Genomic DNA, 22,777 nt, shown 5'->3' with positions numbered 1-22,777 from the left:
CTGGACCCTGAGACATGAGGGAAGAGGTCCAGGCCTTAAGCACACGGCGCACCCGTCGCCTGGCGTCCACCCCAGCCCTCAGCAACGCCGTGGGACAGACTCGCTGCCAGGGACGGGGGTGTCTGATGCTGCCACCTGAGCCAGAGCCTGCTGCCCACGGGGCACCTGGGGTGTCCCCTTCTAGGGCACTGGGAACTGTGCCCTCATGGAGAGGGACTGGGAACTGTGCCCGCATCATCTGCTTGCCCAGAGACCATTTCTGGGCCCTGGGATGGCCCCACGGGCTCGCAAGTCCTCCCTGAAGGCCCGTCAGCCAGCGTGGGCAGAGGCAGAGGCGACCTGCTGGGGCCGAGTGCATTCTGAAGCCGAGACCCTCAGGCAGGGCAGCCTTGTGCCCCCAGAGCTTCTGAGCAGACAGCCACACCCTTCTCCTGAGGGGCAGCTGATGGGTCACAGCCCAGCATGTGACTGTGCCCAGCACCGGGGCTCCCTCTAGGCAGGGAAGGACGGCACTGGACTAACAGTGCCAGGCCAGGACCCTGCTGGCCCCTACAACTAATGCTGGCCTAGTGCTGGTCTCTACTCAAAAAACCTGTCTGCAAGTTGAATGCTCCCTGCCCCCTCCATCCCAGCCTTCAGCACCCTCCCCTGCTTTCCTCCCACTCTGTCTGTCTCCAGGCAACGGTTCCCACCCGCCTGGAGCAGGCCTGCTGCTGCTCCTTCCCTCTGGGGGCCGGCCCCCTCTCCCCTCACCCACTGGCAGCTGCCCACCCTGCAAGGTCTGCAGCTTCCTGTACTCTCTGCTGGATACCCGAGGGAGGGGCCCTGGGGTGCTCACGAGGGGGGCGGTGGATAAGCGGTCAGGATGGATGTCGGGGTGGAGGTGGGGAATAGGACTCTGGAGAAGCATGAGCAGATGCACAATGCCCGCTCTACACACGCAGGTTCTCCAGGGCAGGCGCTGCCCGTCAATGCCCCCTGCTGACCAAGGACAAGGCCTCAAGAAGCCTGTCCACACGTCACCCCCCAGCCAAGGCTCTCAGACAGGCAGGAGGCAGATGACTTTAGGGAAAAAACACAAAACCCAGCTTCTGTGCCGTGCTCTGAGATGAGGCCAGACAGGTGTGCGTGTGTGTATGTGTGTGTACACTGTATGTTTGTAGGCTGTATGTGTATCATGTGTGGACCGATGTGTGCATGTGTGTACATGTGTATGTGCACCTATGTATACCCACATGTGTGTATGTGTACACACAGCTGTGTGCACCCATGCCTGTATGTGTGCGCGTGTACATGAATGTGTGCACCTGTGTGACCCATGTGCGCAGTACATGTGTGTACATGAATGTGTGTGCCCATGCATGCATGTACTTGTGTACATGGATGTGTGTGCATCTTGTGTAGCCATGCCTGCGTGTATGTACATGTGTTTGTGCACCCATGAGTTGCATGTGCACGTGCACATGTCTGTGTTCATGTACATGCATGTATTAATGGGTGTGCTCGTGTGTACGTGTGTACATATGTGTGTAACCATGTCTGTGCACACACATGTGCATGTCTGTTTATGTGTGCAGTGTGTTCCGTGTGGGTGTATGCAAGTGTATGTGCATGCTCATGTGTGCATGTGTGTGCACACTGCATGTGTTGTGTGTTCTTATGTGCATGTGTGTGTGCACACACATGTGCAGGGGCTGGCAACACATTGGTTTCCCAGCCTAGAAGCAGCTATTATTCTCCAGTGAAAAGCAAGGTTGGTGCTGCAGCAGCCCGGGGTTGGGGGTGCGAAGCTCTGCCTCCCTTGGACAGAGGCTCTGAGAAGCAGGGGGACTGAAATCAGAGGCTGTGCGTGGACTCACGGACAGCAGTGCTTGCTTTCTGGGCCACAGGGGACCGCAATGGGCCAGCAAGAAGACCCCACACACACACTGAAACCGAAGCGTGCCTGCAGCCCACACCTTGTGTGACACAGGGGAGTGGAGAGCACACCTGGTGGCACAGGGTGTCAGGTGCTCCTGCTCAGGAAAGGCAGGCTGTCTGCTCTCTGAGCAGGGGCACCCCCGTCCTTGAGGGCCACCGTGAGAAATGAAGCACTGGCTGCCGAACGGAAGCTGGAGGTGGACGCCCCCACCCCCACACAGAGCCCACAGCCTCTGGACCCCATGGGCATCTCCACTCTGAGTCTGAGCCAGCTCGGAGTCCCAATGAACAGCAAAGAGTGGTGGCTCTGCGGGTCTCGCCCTGCGGCCGTCCCCGTGGAGCGCCCTCCTCTGGGCGTGTGAGCATCACCCTTGGGAGCAGGGAGGGACACCATGGGCTGCTGTTCTGGGTCACTCACATTGAGACCATGCTGGCCCCCAGAGCCAGGCTGGAAACACTCCGAGCCAGGCCAGATGGCGAGAACCCGCCTCTTCCTCTCCTCTGATTGGATGGCTGACTTTTTCCGCTAAGAAAACCCAGCTGCCACAGAGTCTCAGGCTCAGTGGGACCCCAGCAGAGCTGGCCCTGTATTCAGGGCCTTGGCCTTGTAGAGGGGGCGCTGGGCTCCTACCCTCTCACCTTCAGCAGGGACAGAGCCCCGTGGCCTTCCCGCCTTCAGCCCAGTCTAGATGGGGGCCCTGGCAGGGGCACCAGGCCCAGGACAGCACAGTCCCCCGTGACTCCCATGGCTTCAGAGACCCTGCCTCCTGAACGTCGCGTTCTTTGAGGTGGCCCTGCTGATGGACCTCAGGCAAGCTCACCCTGACCTCTGGCTGGGATTCCAAGTGGCTCCGCTGATGAGGCCCAGAGGCAGGGCCCAGCAGCTAGTCCCCATATGAAGCAGCAGCACCTGTACGTCCCCTGCAACATCCTCAGCCCAGAACCCCTCCCACCCTCAGAGCAGCCCCCTGCAGCCTGACAGCACAGGCAGCCTCCGCTGCCTTCCCCGGGGTGGCTGGTGAGTTTGAGCCCCCGACCTTATGGTGGGCAGGCCAACCACACCCCCAGCACCCCTCCCCCAGCTCCTCTTTTCGACATGCCATCCAGCCACCCGACGCACAGCCCCTCATCAGGTACATGGCCACCCAGGCTCAGGGTGGTGGGGGGGGATGCCTGTGCCAGCAGCCAGCACCCACGCAGCCCGCCACCAGGCTCCTCTCTGACACCCGGGTGACGTGGGAGCCACGTCACTGGGTCCCCACCGGGGATAGCTATGCGTCCTCAGACAGCCGCCCACCGACCTTGGCTGTATCATGCAGTGGGGACGCCACACACCGGGGACCCCATACTGCCACCAGCATGTACAGAAGTCCCCCATACCACACCAGGGACCCCACACTGCCACCAGCATGTTCTGAGGACACCACACACCAGGGACCCCACACACTGGGGACCCCACACACCGAGGACCCCACATACTGGGGACCCCCACACACTGGGAACCCTACACTGACCCCAGCCATGTACTGGGGACAGCAACCACAAACCACGAGCCACCCAATGCTGACACCAGCCACATATTGGGGACACCAGCCACACACCAGGGACCCCACACACTGGGGACCCCACACTGCCACCAGCCACACACCAAAGACGGAGCATGGCCCCCTGAGAGGGTCTCTGCTTTCAAACTAAGGGCAGGCTCCTGAGAGGGCGCATCACCACAGGGGCACGACCCAGAGTGGGCAGGCCAGGGGGCACAGAGTCCAGGTCTGGGAGCACTCCCCCACCAAACACACAGTCTGCCAGTCACCTCCCAGCCCAGCCCCCTGGCCCCAGACGCCCGAGGCCACTCCTCTTGCCCCACAGCCACCTCCTGGCCACTGGCTCTCAGAGTCCACTCCCTCCTGCTGGTGGCTCACAGGCTCCGAGTAGTCCACTCATGCCCTTACCCTCTGCTTCCGTAGGCTTCCCGGGCTGGTGGGTGACGGGCTGGGAGACTTTCCCGAGCGTGGAGTGGAAAGCTGGCTGCCAGGGGTCCCATTGACTAGAGGCACAAAGGACAGACGGATGAAGGGGGGAGCGAGGACAGGGAGACAGGGGGGACAGAGGGACAGGGGCAGAGTGTGAAAGAGATTGTGGGAGGGAGACAGAGGATGAGAGAGGGGGAGACAGAGAATGAAAGAAAGAGAGTCGGGGGAGACAAAATGAAAGAGGAGAGAGAGGGACAGAGAGAGAAGACAGTGGGAGGCGGTGGGGAGGGGCAGAGGGAGAGAGAACACAGCATCAAGTTAAGGTATTTTAGGACAAATCTACTTTTCACAAAAACAACCCACAAGCGGTGAAGGCACCCGGAAAGCCAGCACCTTTCTGCTGTGCTCAGAAACCCAGTCTTGGACTAGCTCAATGCCGGCCACACACCTTTAGGGAGAACTGGATTTGGGGCTCCCCACGTGGAAGCTGGGGGGTTGGGGGCAGGGCTTAGGACCCTCCTGGTGGCTGTCACCCGAGTCACTCTGAGGGTGAGGCCCACGTGGTGGCAGGGCTGGCCCCAGGGCGGGCCCACAAGGGCAGCTCTGTTTCCGCCCTCAGGCTGACTCCCAGTGACAGGACCCAGGAACAGGCTGAGGACTCCCAAGCCTGCCCGCGGCTGTGGGGACACTTCATGGCAAGGCTGAGGTCTCAGGTGCCCACCTCGCTGAAGGGCCCACAACATCGCTCCCTGCCAAGCCAAGCCGGCTCCCTCTCCATCTCTTGGGGGATGCTAGCTCCCAGGCGGGCATGGGCAGGCAGGACCCCATCAAGATCAAGACCCTGAGGCCATGTGGAGGGGCCCTACAGCCAGCTCCCTGGCAGGACGCCTGACCTGGAGAGAGGAGACCCCGGGGACAGCACCCCTGGGCCGCAGAGCAGCCCCCAGACTCACCTTCAATGGCCTCTAACATGGACACTGTGGGGCCGGGACTGCTGAGACAAGTTGCCTCCCTGTCAGCCACACCGGCGAGGAGCTGGCTCACTGAGCTGCTCCAGCAGCTCCCTCCCAGCGGGGGCTGTGAACTGCGTCAGCATGACGCCCATCTCCGTCTCCCGGCAGCCGGCAGCCGTGGGAGGCACTCCCGGCACCGGCACCGGCTCTGGCTCCATCCAAGAGTCAGCTGAGGCGCCTCCCAAGCAGGCCCTGCGGCCCCCACCCTTCCACCCTCTGCTCTGAGTCACCGCAGGGCTGGGGGCATGTGGGCGCCCCGAGAGACAGTCTCAGGAGGCCAAGGAGGGCAGGTCCTCTACAGTCAGTGATTCACACACACTCAAACACTGGGGGGCGTGGAGGGGGGCAGTGCACATGCTAACACTCAGACACACAGAGGAGGTGACAGGACAGCACACGCGCTCTCACAGCCACCTGATGCACATGCACACGCAGGGCCCAGGACCTTTGGGTACACGCACACATGCACACGCATAGGCACACATGCACACACACACAGGAACACATACACACATGCACACACACATAGGCACACAGGCACCCACGCACACAGGTGCACAGGGTCCAGGAGAGCAGGGCACCCTTGGCTCTCAGCTGCCCACTTGTGGTCAGTCTTGGGACTGCATCTCAGCACTCCTCTGGACACAGCTGCCAGTCCTAGGGGAGCTTTTCTGCAGGACACAGGGGTTGCCTGGCCTCAGGGACACCCCAACAAGGAAAGGCCTGTCCAGCCAGCAGCTGGGAGAGTAGTTAGTGATTCACCCCTTTGTCTCTACCGAGCTCCCCTTGGGACCCCCCCCAGTCCGGAAGACGGAGAAAACGGACAAACCGCGGCAGCACGGTCTTCAGTCACGCGTTTCCCGGGGCACCCAGTCCAGCGCTCTACTGCGAACCCAGAGGTCGGCGTCCAAACCCACCAACCCCTTCGGGAGAGAGATGAGACCACCTGCCTCCATAACGATGGTGCCTTGGGAAGTCCCTCTGTCCGGGCTTGGCTCATTTTAGCCACACCAACACCCACGTCCTGCAGCTAACAGACGACCCCGCCCTCAACGACCATTACACCCGCATGCCGGCAGGCCCTGGAGGCTGCCAGTGCATCGGTGAAGTGCTTGGCCGAGAACCGCAAAGCCAGCAGTTCAGACCCAGCGGCCCGTCTCTGAGGGGAGGTGTCAGGGGGGCGGGGTGAGCCGCCTGCTCCTGTAAAGGCAGGGTGGGCACACGGCCCAGCAAGGCCCTTGTGAGCGGGAACTGACCACATGAGGCCCAGGAGACCTGAGAGCAGCCTGAGGCCCCACAGGAGTCAGCCCAGAAGCCTTCTCAGCAAGGCTGCTCTGTGGCTCGGCCCTGGGTTGGCAGGGGGGTGGGGGGCAACTTCCCCGGTGGACGCCGTCTGTGCTCAGGCCAGTGGGTCTGTTGCTCACACCATCACCTTGCGTGACCCTGCTGGCACCACGCCAGCCCCCACCTCCCCCCACACGCCACTCGTGGGGCAGGAGACGCGCCTGGCGCCCCAGGCCAGGCCCTGGGGAAGGATATCGTGCTAAAGAGGCAAAGGTGCTGTGAGGGCAAGCAAGGCCCCTGCAGAGATGGGTGGACAAGGTGCTGTTGCTACGGGCTCCTTGTGACGGTCATCCTACTGCACAAGGGGGGGCGCTCTGTGAGGGGAACCACAGCAGCCCCTAACAGTGGTCACCAGCCTGCTGTGCCAGAGCCCTGGGGGGCCATGCCCAGCCCTGCATGACCTCGCATGTCCTGAATGACTCTGGGAGCCGGCAGTCCTGAGTGGGCTGCTGCCTGTGAACCCAGGTGCTTATCGGAAGGCGGGAAGCTGAAGGCCACCCAACAGTGCCGAGGAAGAAAGGTGGGCACGCTGCCTCCAAACATCCCTGGACACGAAAGCCACAGACCTTCCCGCCGCCGAGCCACCACAACAGCTCGATCCGGCCCACGGCGATCCCTGCTCTTCCCAGAGCTCTCAAACTCACTGCCACGGAGTCAGCGCTGACTTCAGGGACCCTGTGTCAGGTCTGGGAGACTGTCAGACTTTCTGGGAGCACCGAGCACTGGGCCCCATCTGGAGGGCTGGTGGATTTGATGAGCAGACGCAGCCCTGACTCAGAGCTCCCCGGCACTCCTAGTTCTGAGTCCCTGGTGATGAATTGGGGGGGGGGGGGAGTGCTCCAGAGAAAGCACAGGAGCCGCCTGCCATCTCTGAGCCTCTGTGTCTAGTCCCAACAGCCAGCAGGCAGCCCTAACTACACAAAGGCCCAAACTCAGGGCCATCAAGCCAACGCCGCTCAGGGAGCCAGCAGGCTGTGGAAGACCTGCCCCCAGGGGATTCTGAGACGGTGACTCTTGGGAGCAGAAAGCCCATCAACCCCCACCCCTCACCAACAAGGTCAGGTATCCTGATGTTTTAAGATTATAAAGACCATCTTGGACCCAAGAGGACCTAGCTGCCTCCCCAAACCACTAACCCCTCTCCCAGCCAGTTGCTTCCCGTGCACGCGGCCCTACAGGACAGAGGATGGCTGCCCCAAGGGCTGCAAGGCAGTAGATCTCATCTTTCTCCCTCCGGAGGACTGCTGACCTTGCCATGGGCAGCCCAGGAATGGCACCTGGTGCCAACAGTGACCCAGAGGCTGGACAGAAAGCTTGGGGCAAGAATGGAGGCTGGGGGTGACCCTGCTCAGAGATGGGCCGACACCCCTGGAACATGCTGTACAAAAAGGTGAAGGGGTGCACATGGGTGTTAAAACTTACTGACAGTAGAAATGGGGGGTTCCCGTGGAGCAGGGCTCCATGCTGATACTCGGGGTCCCATGACCCTGAGCCTAGTGTATGGCAGTGTAGAGCAGGCAGTGTGACCTCGGGAGTGGGCAGTGTGACTGCAGGCCACACTAGGAAACAGAGGGCCAGACAAAAAAGTGTGCTGAGCAGAAGCCAAACCCAATGACGACCACTCGGTCCTGGCTCCCAGTGATCCTGCAGGATGGTAGAAGCTGCCTGTGCGGGTGATCATGGCCATAACTCTTCACAGCAGCAGGACGCCCCTCTTTCTGCCACGGGGCGGCTGCTGGATTCAAACCACCAAGTGTGCACTATCAGCCCAGTGACGCACCCAGAGTGCCAGCAGGGCCTGGCTGCTCCCACCCTCATGTGTCCCAAGATGAACCCAGGGCAGCCAGAGCCAGGCCTGTACCCCGACCCACCCCCACCCCCGGTAGGGAGGCGGGCAGGCAGCCACGGCCAGGTCCCTCACCTGAGCTGGTAGATGCGGGTGACTTGCTGCGCCTGGATGGGCCAGGGCTCTTGGTGGCTCCTCGGCGGGTGGAGGGGGCGATCTTGGTATAGGATGTTGACTTCACCACACGGCATTCTGGTGAGGAACACAGACCTGGTAAATGTTGGGTAAGGCCCCCCAGAAACAGGGCACAACTCACCTGGGCCCATCTACCCGAGGGTCACATTGGCGGAAACCCCTCCCTCTGCACTGTGGAAGCCCCTCCCTCCCTCTGCAGTGTGGAGGCCCCTCCCTCTGCAGTGTGGAAGCCCCTCCCTCCCTCTGCAGTGTGGAGGCCCCTGGGCAGCCTCCCTGTGACAGCTACCCTGACAGAACCACGCCGAAGGGTCAGAGTCCAGGACACCTTTCCTGCCCGCGGAGTGGTACTGTGCGGGGTCGTCTCAGCCCACTGGCACCAGAGAAAGGGGCCCAGCTGGCGTTGCGTAGTGGTTACACTGGTCACTGCAAAGCCAGCAGTTCGAACCCAGGAGCAGCTCCTCGGGAGAGAGATGAGGCTCTCCCTTTCCCACCTCGGAAACCCAAGGGTGGTCTGCCTGTCCCAGAGGGTTGCCGCCCGTGAGACTCGGTGTGCTGGCAGTGAGTTTGGGTGCCCTGAGTGAGCGTGGAGATGAGGACTGTGCTCAGCCGTTGATGGAAGGTTGGGAGGTTGGAATCCGCCCAGATGTAGCTGGGATCCCTCGCTGAGGATCCGGCTATGGAAACTGGCCACTCACAGCTCTGCCTGACAGCGGGTGAGATTGGTGGTCATCTCCTTGAACCTGAGGAAAACTGAGGGGCTGGTCCTGGAACCCAGCTGCCCGGCAGTTCTCTCAGTGGAAGAAAGACCTTGAGCCTTTTGCGGTTCACGGCATCATTTTTCAAAGGACAGGGAGACAAGATGGAGTCTCTGACCTCCTGCTCGTGGAGGTCAAGTGGCTGAGGCCAGGCAGGGAGGCCAGGCTCCCTTCCCAGCTCCCATCAGGGCAACTCTGCTGTTTAACCAAGGCAATTAGCTTTGCATTTCAAGGACGTGAACTAAAACTGACATAAGGACGGTCAGACACAAGGACGCCTCCACGGGGGGCTTCTGAAAGCTGTCTTGGCTGAGTTGTTCCTGGCGGCTCGGGATTCCCATCAGGAAACGTGTGATCTGACTGCACCCTGTGAGCTCTCTCTGATGACCGGAGACCAGCCCCGTTTACCTGGCCAACCAAGTCGAGTCTGACCGCTTCTCCTACACAGGGGCTGAGGGTCCTCATGAGACGCCTTGCCCACTAAGGCAAGCACTTCTTCCTCAGAATATTTTGTTCCCATTTCTAACGGAGCCCTGCCGGGGGTGGCTTTGTGCGGAGACGGAGCAGAAAGTACAGAGCTGCTGAGCCGCGAGGCCCTGAGAACAGACAGACCTGCGCGTCTGAGGGGGGCACACTACACAGTGGACGTAAAACAAACCCCTTCTGGAAATGAGCATGGGCTGGACGTCTTCCACCAACAGCACAATTAAAAAACAAACAAAACCCCAAAATCTACAAACACAGTGGGGCCAGGGCCTGTGTGACCTTCTCCCTCAACGTCGTCACGCTGGGGTCTGTCTCTTGCGTGCGAGGTGAACTCCTGAACCATCACCGCTCCGGTTGTCCATGGTCACTTGATTAACCAGCTTACGTCACCTCCAGACATCCTGGGAGGGACACCGTGAGAATCGGCTGCCTGCACATGCCGAGACCAAAGTGAATGGAGAGAAAGGTGTGCAATCCTTAACATGCGAGGCTGTGTGGGGTTAAAAAAGGCCTCCTGGAGAATCCCAACCAGAGCCCGACAGACCGGGTCTTACATGTGGATGGAACCCAGACATGGAGCCGACAGGCTGGACAAATCCTCCTCTGCCGGTCGCCCTGGGATCATCTTTAACTGTTACTCAAAAGCTGTCCCTAAAGACCCTTTTGAACCAAGCCACACGGTCCCTCTGCCACGGGGCCGTCCCAGCCCCTGGGTCCCCTCGAGGACGCAGCAGAATGGCTTGTGTGGCTTGCGGGGCTGTCGATCTTTCAGGGAGCAGACGGCCTGGTTTTCCCCTGGAGCTGCAGCTGGTGGGTTCAAACTGCTGACCTCCGAAGCCCAGCCCCAAACCCAGAGACCACCCAGACTCTCCATCAGGCCACAGCTCTGAGATGCTGGGAGCGGTGGACGCCTGCCTCCGCCCGTGCTCTGTGGAAGACCCGCCCGGTTCGTCGGTGACAGCCACTCCAAGGATGACGTGGAAATGCTCCAGGGGAATGTCAGGCTCCGATGTGGGCAGAGCGGGGTCAGCTTCAAAGAGGAGGGTGGGAATGGTCCCCTACCCACTCAGGAATGTCCCCAGTGTCACTGGGGTAAACGTGGTGGATGAGGCTGACAGATGGCATGTGCTGTGTCGCCTTCTCACCGACCATGAAGTCGTGCACGGACATGCTGTTTGCGGAAGGCGTTGGGGCTTCCTTGGTAACGTCTGGGAGGCTAGGGGGCAGCTCTATCTTGTCCCACAAGGCCGTGCTGAAGTACCAGGAATGGACTCGATTGGCAGGGAGTTTGCGTTTGTCTGTGGTTTTTAGTATATGCTGTTGGACCTGGTCCCAGGGGTGGTATGTGATCTACAGTCTTCAGAAGCGTATGAAAGGCAACCATGTTCTTTGTATCAAGAAATGTAATAAAAGCCACAGAGCTGTGGTCGTTACGTCATCTGGTGTCAACTGGAGACTGTTCAGAGTGAAGGGGTGGACTCTCGCCTGTCAATCAGATCGCAGCCTGGTGACCTCATTTGGAGGCGCCATGGAGGTAAATAGCGTACTAGAGGCCAGACGCACTCAGCTTGTCTTCTAACTGACAAGAAACGTGGCACATTGTTGGAGCTCTGGAGGAGGGGGAGCCACGTGGAGACCCACGCCGGGGCTGAGATGCCTCCACTGCCACTGGATCCATGAGACTGTGGTCTTCCTGCACTCGGCATCAGTGCATGTGTTGTGTGAGTCTGAAGAGGCACTTACAGACTGGTATCAGACATATGGGCTAATACCGGACTTTTGGACTCGATCTGGACAGGGCTGGGTGTTTTCTCAACATGCAATTGCTCTTCTATATAAAGCTCTTTTCCACGCGTCTCCCTGGATTTGTTCCTCGAGTCTCCCCGACTAACACAAAGCCAAGGAATTTCCTGTCCCTTAGGTGCTTCCACTGGCATGTCAACATGAGCAGGGCTTGAGGTAAACAGGAGGGGACCACTCAACACCAAGACCAAGCCCCACCATCCCATCCACGAGGCTTACAGTGGCCCCATGGGACCGAGCAGCACTGCCCCCAGGGTCTCTGGGGCCGTGGTCTTGGGTCACTTTCTCATGAGACAGTACGTGTTGGGGCAGAAGAGAAAGGTGTGGGCAGAGGGTGGGAGGGCTCAGAGCGAAGACCTTTATCCTGTCTGAACAGGGTTGGATTAGAGAGTTCAACGCTGAGGTAAAATGTGAAGAAACGAGTAGTGAGAAGCTGGTGACCTAGAAGGTGCCCTAAGTCAGACACAGCTGGGCCAGGGCAGACCCAGATGCCTGGCTGGCCACCACTGCTGACAAGCTGATTCACGGTGCCCGCAGGACGGCGAAGAACTGCCCCCATGGGAAGTTTGGTTCTCCTCAGAAGAGAGGCCTTCAAAAAGCCCAGGGAGTTAAGAGAAAGGACTTTCCCGCATTGTAGTTCCTGGAGTCCCCTCAGAGACGAGTGGATTCCCACAGGACAGGACGCATTTCCTATATTTCCCCTCGTTCGTTCCCCAAACCGAGCGTGCTCAGCCTTCCCGCCACCACGGCCACTGGCAGACTCCCTGACTTCAGCACGTTCTCCGAGGACGGAGGAGCAGGGGATCTGTGAGTTCCCTTCTCTTGCCGAAGCTTTTCTTGGGAGGCTGAGTGGTGGTGGTCAGGGGGGAGAAGGGGGGTTGCTTCAGATGGCAGCTTCAGAGAGGCTGGATCCCAAGGACCATGTTTCCAGGATGAGGCAGTTACAGACACTGTGTGCTTCTAGGCAAGCACCAGGTGAGGTGCCTGGAACGGGAATCCGTTTAGGCCTAGGTAGACTTCAAACGAGTGTCCCCAGTTAGCTAGCCACACACACCTTTCCACCAACCCTCAGTCCACACTGTGCATGGCATGCTGTTGTGGTGCTGGAAGCTATGCCAGCCACGGGAACGTCAAATGCCAGCAGGGCCGCCAGGATGGGCAGGTTCCAGCGCAGCTTCAGACTAAGACAGAGCAGGACTGGCCATCTGCTGTTTGAAGTGCACCCACGAAGGGCCCGTGGGTGACAAGAGCATACTGTCCGAGATGGAGCTGGAAGACGTGCCTCTAGTTTGGAAGAAACTCAGAATCTATGGTGGTTACAATCATGGCTGTGATAGATCTGTGGTGCCAACTAGGCCAATAAGGACATGTGGGCGGAATGAAATCAGGTTGCAGCTTGATTAGAGGACAACTTAAATAAATAAAGATAGCCAGCTTCTCATCTCCCTCTTGCTCCCCGGTGATCAGACCCGTGTGCTGCTGCTTTAGCTAGTTCTCTGCCTCAACCTGTGTGCTACACCACCTGTGGGCCAAGCCAACCCATGGATCATGTTGGTAGTATGTACATTGCTTGAACTTGAGGTTGACAGACACAATCGCAGTGCTGGAGTTCAAGATCCCATCAGGACCTGCTTCCCTAACCACCTGAGCTACTGACGGTTGGTGACCCACCCTGCTGTCAGCTGTCTGTGAGAAGATACTGCCTGCTTTGCCTGAGGGAAGACTCGGCTGCCTGTTTCTTAACCTTGGAGTCAGCAGCCCACCTGAGTTGAAGGGCTTCCAGTATATTAACTGTTCCACGAAAGTGAGTTGAACTGAACCCTCTGTGCAGCTAATTAGCTGTTATATTCTGTCTCGCTATATATGTAAAATTGTAAGTGCCCTGCTTTTGTTTCTCTAGAGAAGTCTTCTTGACTCTCAGACCCCGCAGGGTTTCTGAGGCACCAGTCTTGACGGGAGCAGAGAGCAATACTAAAAGACGCTCTGGGGTACACATGGGGGGTTGTAGGAAGCACCATAAGAAGATGGGAAGAGCACACTGAGTCCAGCAGCATATGGGCAAGAGCCAATGAAGGAGCGGTACTGGAGAGAGGAGTTCAAGTCACACTGAAAGCATTGGTCCAAACAAGGCTCTAGGAACCCATGGACACTGTCGGTGTGTTCCAACAAGCTGAGGAAGCCCTGCTGGGTACCCTGGTATGGATGCCGACTCAGACACCCCAGGGCCTCCTGACTTTCGGTAGCACCAGGGCACAGGGAGACGGGGTCAGTGTCCTGCTGCTGGGTGCTGTGGCATCCGTTCCAACTAGTGCTGCCAGGTGACAAGGAAGAACAGCCCCCTCTGAGGGCACCCAGGCCGCCGCCCTTGCATCATTCAGAGATGGGGGTGACCTCCATCCGCAGGGAGCCGCCAGGAAGTCAGGCTGGATTCAGAAGATGCGGGTGAGGGTGCCGGTGCTGACGTCAGATGGAAGCAGAGAATGCCAGCGAGAACGCCTCTTGTTTCCTTGACGTGGCAAAAGCAGTCAACCGTGTGGGTCACAGAAACAATGGATCACACTGAGAAGAACGGACAATCCAAGCACCTCACTGGGCCCTGGTGGAGCCTACACATGGACCGGGAGGCCGCCATTCGCACAGACATGGGCCTGTTGTGCTTAGTTCAAAGTCAGGAAAGGTGTGCGTCAGGGTTGCCTCCTCTCACCACGCTCATTCAGTCTGTCTGCTGAGCACATCGTCAGAGGAGCCGGACTGGAGGAAGCTCATTCACAGCCTGCGGGATGCAGAGGACACGACCCCCGCTTGCTGAAAGCGAGAAGGCCTTGGCGCATTGGCTGACGACCGTCAAAGACGAGAGCCTTCAGAACGGACGACCACCCAAAATGTGCAGAAAACAGAGATCCACAGAGACGGATCAATAGACCACAACGAACAGAGAAAAGACTGGATCAGCCACGGTCTCCTCTTGCTTGGATCCAGAGTCAAGGCTCATGGAAGCAGCCGTCAGGAAACCCACAGCGTGACAGACAGGCACATGTGCCACAAGAGAGGAGCAAGCAGGTGCCTCTGAAGACAGAGGCCCCGCCCCCAGGCCCGGGCCTGGCAAAGGATGGGCGCTGAGGGGTGGAGAAGGAAGGCATTTGGTCGGAGGAGCGTGCTGGCCGAGTGTGGTCGGACTATTCCTTAGAAGCGAGGCGTGAGACCTCGTCTGGCATGCTCGGGGCACGTCCTCTGGAAGGAGCAGTCCTTGGAGAAGGGCCATGCGCTCAGAAAGAGGGAGCCTCTGGGAGGCAGGGGCTAGGACAGTGGGTGCAAGCATAGTGGTGGCTGTCACCGAGATGGCACCACGGGCGCAGGGCAGGGCGGTGTCTCTTTCAGTGGCACACGGGCCGCTAGGCATTGGAGCTGACTCAGTGCCATCCAACAAGGACCTTCCCAGAAACTGGTCTCCAGCCTTTCTCGGGTGGGACCTCCAGGTGGACTGGAACCGCCAACCTCTCAGCGAGCAGTGGAGCTCTCCCTGCCAACCCCCCAAGCACCGGCTTAGCTAGCAGGAGAGGGGAAAACCAAACAACAGCAGATGACAATCTGGCTTTGCTGTGTCGGAGGAGCACTGATTGAGGCAATTTCTCTGAACTGCTTATCACGTGCCTCATTACCATGTAGCGCCCACCGTGATGAATATGTAAATCATTAAAGACGCGTCGGATTAACACGTGCGCCTGGCAGTTACAACATCCCTCTCTGTGGATGTGTAGTCAACCTTCACAGCGTATCATGTATGATCACTGGCCCGTGCTTTACAACCTCGAGGGCTCACAGAAAGTGACAGGGGAGGGAGGAATCCGAGGGGGTTTACAGTCGGAGCAAATGCTTACCGTGCTGGAAATTCCCAAGGAGAAGGAAGGGGGTGGGCAGGCGTGGTGCAAAGCAACGCCGACCCTTGACATTGCTGGCTCCCCGGGTATCACGCTTACCCCGTAGATGTGCCAGTGCGTTGAGAATGCATGCATGGACAAGGCACCTAGCAAATCGTACACCCTTGCTCCCAAAGAGTATGCCAATGGTGCTTTTCCAAACTCGAGTACAAACTCAACAACGACAACACCCGCCAAATTCCCCTGAAGCCCAATATAATGAAATCATACCCGCTGTCTTGCAAGTGCGATCAGATGCATTTGCATCGACTGAGGATCTCTGCCTTCATTTTTTATGGCGCAGGCTCATGGGAAACATACCCCGGGAATTAGAGCTAAGCAGTGCAAAGATGCCATCCCTGGGGTTCGGACATGCCACGTACGGCCATCTCTGCTATCCAGTGCCGACCACTGGGGTGGCTTTCCCAGAGAGACATTTGGAAATCTGATGTCAGGACACGGGGCTAGGGGGAGGCTCTCTCGCTCTCTCTTCCTCCTCTCTCTATCCATTCTCTCGCTCCGCTCTCTGTCACTATGGGGGAAGGTCCTTGTTGGCCCAGCACCCCCTCGGGGTCTCCGTGTCTCAGCACCCATCCTCCCCTGGGTCTAGATGGTTCCCAGTGCAGGAACTCGGGGTCCAAAGGACGAGCTCCACACCTAGCGGTTCTTTCTCAGTGGACCTGACACCCCTGCTCTGTCCTCCTTGCTGGACCTCTCCTGAGATAGAGGGTGGGGGAGGCCACACCCCAGGGAAGCCCCCTGACATCGGCTCAGGCTGTGACCTGAGAGGGCTTCCCTCCCTCCCTCCGTAAACCCCTTCGCAATGGACAGATCACATCGTGGCTGCCAATCACGCCACTGCATAACTGCCAAGTGATGTGGTGGAATAACTGCCGAGCCCGGCGGACACCTGGGGGACGCGTCCAATCCCTGACAGATGGGAAACAAGCACTCGGAGCTTGGGTCCACCCAGGGGTATCTCAGAAGAAGGTGTGGTCATCCCCATCTACCCTGACCCCGGGGAGCCGAGCCCGGTGCTGCTCAGATGCGGGGTCAGAGGTCGGGATCCACCAGCAGCTAACAGTGGGATTTCTGCAATTATGCATCAAGGGTGCCATCACAGAGTGCCGGCAGAGAACAACGAAACAATTCTGTGGATACGGGGTACGCTCGGGAATAGGGGTGCCCTCGGCTTCAGGATGTCTCCTTGTGGTTGTCAGGGTGGTCCGCCCAGCTCCGACGACCACGAACTCCATGTGCAGAAGGGACCCCAGCCACTGCGCCACCCCCGTGAGCCCAGGGCAGCAGCCATGGGGTCCGCACCTGCAGTCATAGTTTGCGAGCCCCCATCCCCGGGTTGGGAGGCGGGGCTGATTCCTTCAGCTCATTTCTTGGTCTGGCCTCTCAGTCTGGAGACCGCCCACCATGGGAGATGCCTGCGCTTTCCTGTGTTTGACCCTGGAGACTCTAAGTCCATCTCGGCGCTAATTCTCCTCCTTGGCTTTAGCCACTCAGGTTCAAGGGATCTAATAGCCACTATTTAGGTTCGAGGGATAAGAAATCTAGAAGCACACTAAAATTTTGTCTTGGTTTTTATTAACAGTGCACTGTAGATAGCTACATGCTGGACAGTGCTGAAGAGAGACTTTTTCACAGACGTATAATATTCCATCGAGTGGCCCTGCCAGAGTTTGTCTGCCCGTTCCCGCCCTGCTGGTGCTCACAACGCTGGTGACAGCCTCCAGCCAGCCAGACCCGGACACACTCATGTGTGATCAGGAGGGACCAGTTCCTGAGAAGGATGTCACGCTCAGTCACATAGCGGGTCCGTGGGAAAGAGGCAGGCCCTCAATAGGACAGATGGTCACCGTGGCTGCAACAACGGACTTCCCCCGGCGGTGCTTCATCCAGTTACCCTGGGGGCACTCAACAGCACCACCACCAACAACAACACCATCTCCTTGTCTGTGCTAACCACACCCTCACCCCACTTTCTGCTTAACAAGATAAACGGATTCTAGAAACCACGTGCTGCTGAGAACCAGGCAGCTCCAAGAGAACCAGATGGGCACCAGTTGCTTATTCCACAGTGCCCGACCTTGGGCACTGCTGATATCTGGGGTCAGGAACCCAGCGGTGTCCCGCACATAGTAGGGCATTAACAGCTCCTTTGGTCTCTACCCAGCAGATGCCACGACTGTCCTCAAATGTCTCCACACACTGCCCAGTGTCCCCTCTCAGCCAGAAGCACCCACACTGCCCCACACATGCCCGGGAACATATCCGCCGAGTGCCCAAGTGGAGCTAACTCTAAAGCAGGAAGAGAGTTTCTCCCCCGGTCTCCAGGAAGAACGATGAAGCCGCAGGAGGGAAGGATTGGACTTGGCAGCAGAAGCCATCGTGTTCCGTGTTCTGAAGGTAGGTGTTGAGAGAGGGGACATGTTCCCGCTTGCTCGTGAAATTAAGAACAGAGGGTATAAAATTAATTCAGGAAGCAGAGCAGATATAAAAATAGACTTCAGCTCCAAGTTATGGTTCCGACGGGGAGATGGAAGACAGGAGGCGGTGGGGGGGGGGGGGTGAGGTGGGGACACTAGTGGCTCACTGGCGAAGGGCTTGGCTGCTAACTGAAAATCCGAGGGTCAACCCCACCCAGGCGTCCTGAGGAAGAAAGCGCTGGCCGTGAGCGGCCCTCAAGGTGGTTCAGACGTGGCCTGGGAGGTGGAGGGGCGGCCCCACCCCGAGTCTCAGGCACTGTGAGTCAGAACCTCTCCCTGCACCACCCACAAAGGGGTCAGCAGGGAGGGGAGATGGCAGGAGTGTGGGCAGTGGAAACGGAGTTTGGAGAGGAGGAGAGTCAGGGTGGGCGGCCAAAGACGCTCTATGCCTTCCCCACTCATGTCCCCTCTCCCAGGGCCGGAACTTTCCAGCCAGCTCACCAGAGCCACTCCTGGGTCCATCCTGGGGGCTCCCGCCCAGGCTTAAGAACCAAGTACGCCTTGCCCTGGACCACTCTGCCCCACGGGGCCTCTGTGCAGCGCTGAGGGGCATAGGCATGGCTCTGAGGGTGAAGGCGGGTCTGACTCTGCCCGGGCACTGGCCACAGCCTGGTGAAAAGGAGCCAGGTGAACTCCTGCTGTGCCCGCCCAGCTCCCTCCAAGACAGACGGCTTGCTCCTGGTTCCTCTTCCCCGCCAGCACCACCACTCACAACAACCAGTCTCAATCCTTCCACAGCCCTGGGGGCCGTGCATTCCAATGCACGGGGCCCTGACGCGGGACCGCAGGACAGGGCAACACCGTTCCTGTGGGCTCCTGAGACCGTGCTGTGGATGGGAGCCTCCTCTTTCTCCTGAGGAGTGGCTGGTGGCTCTGAATTGCTGACCTCACGGGTCGCAGCCTGGTGTGTGACCCCACCACCAGGGGCCCCTGGGGGCACAGAAAGCCTCATCTCTCTACCTACCAGCAGCTGGTGGGTTTGAACCGCTGACTCACAGGGTTAGCAGCCGAGTGCTCGCCGAGAGTCCATCAGGCATCTTCCTTCTGACGGTCAACCTCAAAACCCAGACTCACTGTCACGGGGTCAGTGCCGGCTCACTGTGCCCTGTGGGTCTCTGAGACCACCACTGCTGCCGGGAGTGGTGAGCCCAGTCTTTCTTCCGTGGAGCTGCTGCCGGTTTTGAACTGCTGACCATGAGGACCACAGCTCGACATGGGTAAGCACGACACCAGCAGGGCTGACTGTTAGCACAGATGAACACAGGCCCTGGTTTCTTCTTTTCTCCAATGTGGGAGGCAGGTCTCTCTGATGGCTGTCCAGTTTCTTCACCACTTCTGTCATGGGCACACGCTCAAGGAGCCACTGACTCACTGTCCACGGGCCAGGGTTTGAGGAGGGGCTGGCGGGACAAGGGAAAGAAAGTCCCCCTCCCCCACCGCACCTTTCTCATAGGAACTATAAGTGATTTCTGTAAAAGCTCACAAACCAAATGAAGGATGAGCCGGAAACGCTTAATTAAAGCGAGATGCTGGACTTCACGGAGGCCCCCTGGCGGCCCCTCCACCCGAGGTTCAAAACGCAGTGCCGTCCTGCCAGCCGACTGATGATGCCCCTGCCTCCAGACACACTGAGCAGCCCGCTGACACCACCGGGCGAGTCTCTTATACCAGCAGGGAGGCGGGCCCAGGGGCCTGGCAGGCTCGCTTCTTCCTAGAAATTCCAGGGAACTTTCTCTCCTGCCTCGTTTGCCCCCACGCACTGCCATCCACTCTCCCCTGTGCCCACGGGACAGTGCCACGTGGCAGTGCAGCCAGAAAGCTGCAGGTGCTTTCCCAGGAAGGGGCGGGTACCATGGAATCCTCGACCCTGCAGAGCAGCGCACATCTGACCCTGTGGGTGTCCGAGGCTCTGGGTGACACTTTCCGGAAAATTCTCCCACTGCCACACCCCAGCCTGACGCTGCTTTCTCTCTGGCTGTGCCATGCAGAGTGTGCGTGGCAGGTGCCTGACATCATCTGCTTCCACCGTTTCTCCCTAGGACCTGGTTCACAGTCTGTGCATTGGGCGGGGCGGGGAGCAGTGTTCCGTGGATTCCGGGAGACCCACTGGAGATGACCTTCACCCCTAGAACCTGTAAGTCAGACCACCCCCACCCACGTGAGCTCACAGCCACCCTGCGCTGGGTGCCCGCCGCTGTGGGTCTCCATGGGAGCAGGCAGTGTGCTTGTCCCTCAGAGAAAGGCAGGCGTTTGAACTGCCGACCTTGCCGTGAGCCGTCCGGCACTGACCCACGGCACCAGCTGGGCTGCTTCAGCCCAGGCACTGAGCTCTGGTGGCTAATCCTCGGCCTGCAGCCAGTTTGTTACAAGGCCGGTGACCCCGGGGTGGGCTCGCCTGCCACCATGGGCACGCATCTCTGGCCCTGTGTCCACAGCAGTGCTGAGCCATTTGCCAGAGGACCTTTGGAAGAGCCTTCCTCTTGGGAACGTTCTTGACTTCAGGTCCAAATGACTCCCCAGTCTGCAGAGCATGTGTTCAGTGAGCGCCAGTCAGCAACTGTCTGCTGCTCCGTGACGTGCTGTGTTGGGAAGCACCGTACCCCACACACATACACATGTGTGGTTCGCCTGAGTCTGGAGGCCAGCGTGTTGTGCTGGACAGGTTTCAGTGGGAGGAGGAGGACTAGGAAGAAAGGCCTGGTGATGCACTTCTGGAAGCTCACAGTGGCTCCTCTATGGCCCTGAGGGTGGGCGGGCGGGCAGGATGGGGCTCTCCTCCCCTGTGGGCGCCGGGCCCCTGTGGATCAGGGGCAGCGGGGAGCTGCAGCAGTGACAGGACGTGTTGCACTGGGTCAGTCCGCTGCACACGACCTCTGCAGAGTGTTGAAAAGCAAGGCCGGCCTGCCCCGAGCCGTGGTGTTCCCCATCTCCTCCTCTGTCTGTGAAAGTCAGACGTTGACTAAGGAGGACCACAGAAGAGTGGACGCGTGTGAATTGTGCTGCTGGCGAAGACTATGGAAGGACTACTAACTGCCCAAAGGACAAACCGATCTGTCTCAGATGTACGGCCGAGTGCTCCTTCAAGGCGAGGGTGGTGTGCCTCTGTGTCACGTGGTTTGAACATGTCGTCAGGAGAGACCCGGCCCTGGAGAAGGACACTGGGCTTGGGAAAGTGGAGGGGCAGCGAAGAAGAGGACGGCCATCGATGAGACGAATGGACACCGGTGTTGCGTAAAGATGATTGTGGGGATGCGAACCCAGCAGTTTCCTTGTTGGCGAGCCGGCCCGGCCCTCTCACCACACGGCCACCACCCCAGCCAGCTCCAGACCTTCCTGTCTCAGACAAGGTCCTGGGTTGTCGGTTGTGGCCCTGCCAGAGAAGCCCTGGGCTGGTCCCGGAGATGGCACTGGGACACCTGCTGGGCAGGTGCTGGTCCTTCACGAGTCTAACTGGCCCCCCAGCAGGGTCGGCGCAAACGCCATCCTGTTTGCAAACGGCGCAGCCACAGCTCCTCTGAGCGTGCGTGGCTTGGTGGCACTGTTGTGCAGGCTGCAGATCCGTGGCTGCCCGGCCTGGGGCAAGGCCACGAGCGTGCCTTTCCCAACAACCCCTGCTCACCACCTGTCTGTAAGTGCCTGCAGGTGTGCCTCACAGGCCCAAACTCTCTTCATGCTGTGCCTGCTTCTAAGTTCCTGGGGGACCTCGCCATGCGTGCCAGGGAGGCAGAGCAGCCCACGGATCTGGCTTTCGCGAGTGGCCCCAGGTCAGTCTTGTGGAACAGCTTCCTCTATTCTGGGCTCGACTTCTGGGCAGTGTGGCTTTGTCTGTGCTGCTCCCTCCGTGATTGTCCCCGGACGTCCCCCGAGGCCTGAGGGTCATCCTGACTGCGGGGGGCATCCAGGCTGGGAGCAGACGGAGGGGAGAGAAGGCCAGCTCTCTCCTTCTCAGAGTGCTCCCCAAACCAGGACCCAGACAAGAAGTAATGAAAGCCAGTGCCTGGGTCTGACTGAACTTGAATCACAGCTGGTCCACCTTCCACCTACATGTTTAAGTACCATGGCAACTGAGTTTTTTATTTTAAATAATCATCATTAGCTCCGCTGGGGATATTTTCAGCCACGATTAGCATAGCACTTCCCCTGGGAGCACCATCTGGGGGCTTGTTCTCTGGCTGCCTGCAGACACACCGTGAGCCTGAAGCACAATCGAGACTCTCCGGAACCTTCTGTTGGTGGCTCGACCTGCCCCTCAGCAAGCATGGAGGCCCAGCAAAGCCCACCCTGCGTGCCCTGCCCTGCACTGAGCACGCAGCAGGGTCCCCTGAACAGGCATGTGGCTGCCGCTGGGTGTCCCCAAGCTGCTGGTGACAGGGGAGCTCGGCCCGAGGGACCCCAGACCACCGCCTCGACAGGGCGCTCTCCCTCAGGCACTGGGTGGATTCGAACCACCAACCTCTGGTTAAAGGTTTCGTACTTAAGAGCCACGCCACTAGGGCCCCTTGAATGGCCACCTTCAAGGGGCCAACCCGCACCCTCCATGGGCTCGGCAGGTTGAAAGTACCAGTCCCAGTCTGAAAGGTGTGGACCCTTCAGCCAGGAACCACATGTCTGTTCCCAGGAGTCAGGGCACCCACGGTCTGCCAGGGGCCGACATGGGCGCTGTATGTGAGGAGGGGTGTGCGGGGACCTCCTGGGGATGCGCCAGTGCAGGGCTCGCTCAGAGTCACGCTGCTGGCCGGGGAGAGGAGAGGAGTGGAGGACAGGCTGGGGGCAGTGTTCCCCAGTGGGTCGAACACAAGGCACTGACACTGACTGATGGGTAAGTTGGCTTCTCCCCTTCAGGGGGGCAAGGATGCCTAGTGGCTCGGCCCCAGCTGTCAACTGGTTTGAACCCGCCAGCCTCTCTAAAGGAGAAAGCTGCAGGCCGTGGCCCCCATGGTCAGAATGGCGGCCCAGGAAACCCCATGGGCGCTCTCATCTGCCACAAGGAGCGCTGAGTCAGCATGGGCAGGCCAGCACCCACCACCAACCAAACCGAGCCAAACTCTCAATTCCAACTCACCGCGACTCTATAGGACAGAGTGCTG

The 22,777-nt window shown here is 59.3% G+C and overlaps 1 protein-coding gene across 3 annotated transcripts in view; it reads right to left on the bottom strand.

Moving 5' to 3' along the window:
* Positions 1 to 22,777, bottom strand: part of DCLK1 (doublecortin like kinase 1) — a 158,881-nt gene that overhangs the window by 43,076 nt on the left and 93,028 nt on the right. For all 3 annotated transcript variants that reach the window (XM_075562748.1, XM_075562747.1, XM_075562746.1), the window contains exons 5-6: positions 8,172 to 8,288; positions 3,873 to 3,967 (exon numbers count right to left, since the gene is read on the bottom strand). In XM_075562748.1, the coding sequence (XP_075418863.1) occupies positions 3,873 to 3,967; positions 8,172 to 8,288 (212 nt within the window). The remainder of the gene's footprint in view (positions 1 to 3,872; positions 3,968 to 8,171; positions 8,289 to 22,777) is intronic.

Source organism: Tenrec ecaudatus, chromosome 11, assembly GCF_050624435.1.
Source record: "Tenrec ecaudatus isolate mTenEca1 chromosome 11, mTenEca1.hap1, whole genome shotgun sequence".
Lineage (NCBI taxonomy): Eukaryota > Metazoa > Chordata > Mammalia > Afrosoricida > Tenrecidae > Tenrec > Tenrec ecaudatus.
The sequence above is the reverse complement of the archived record's forward strand: the minus strand, read 5'-3'. Positions and strand labels throughout refer to the sequence as shown.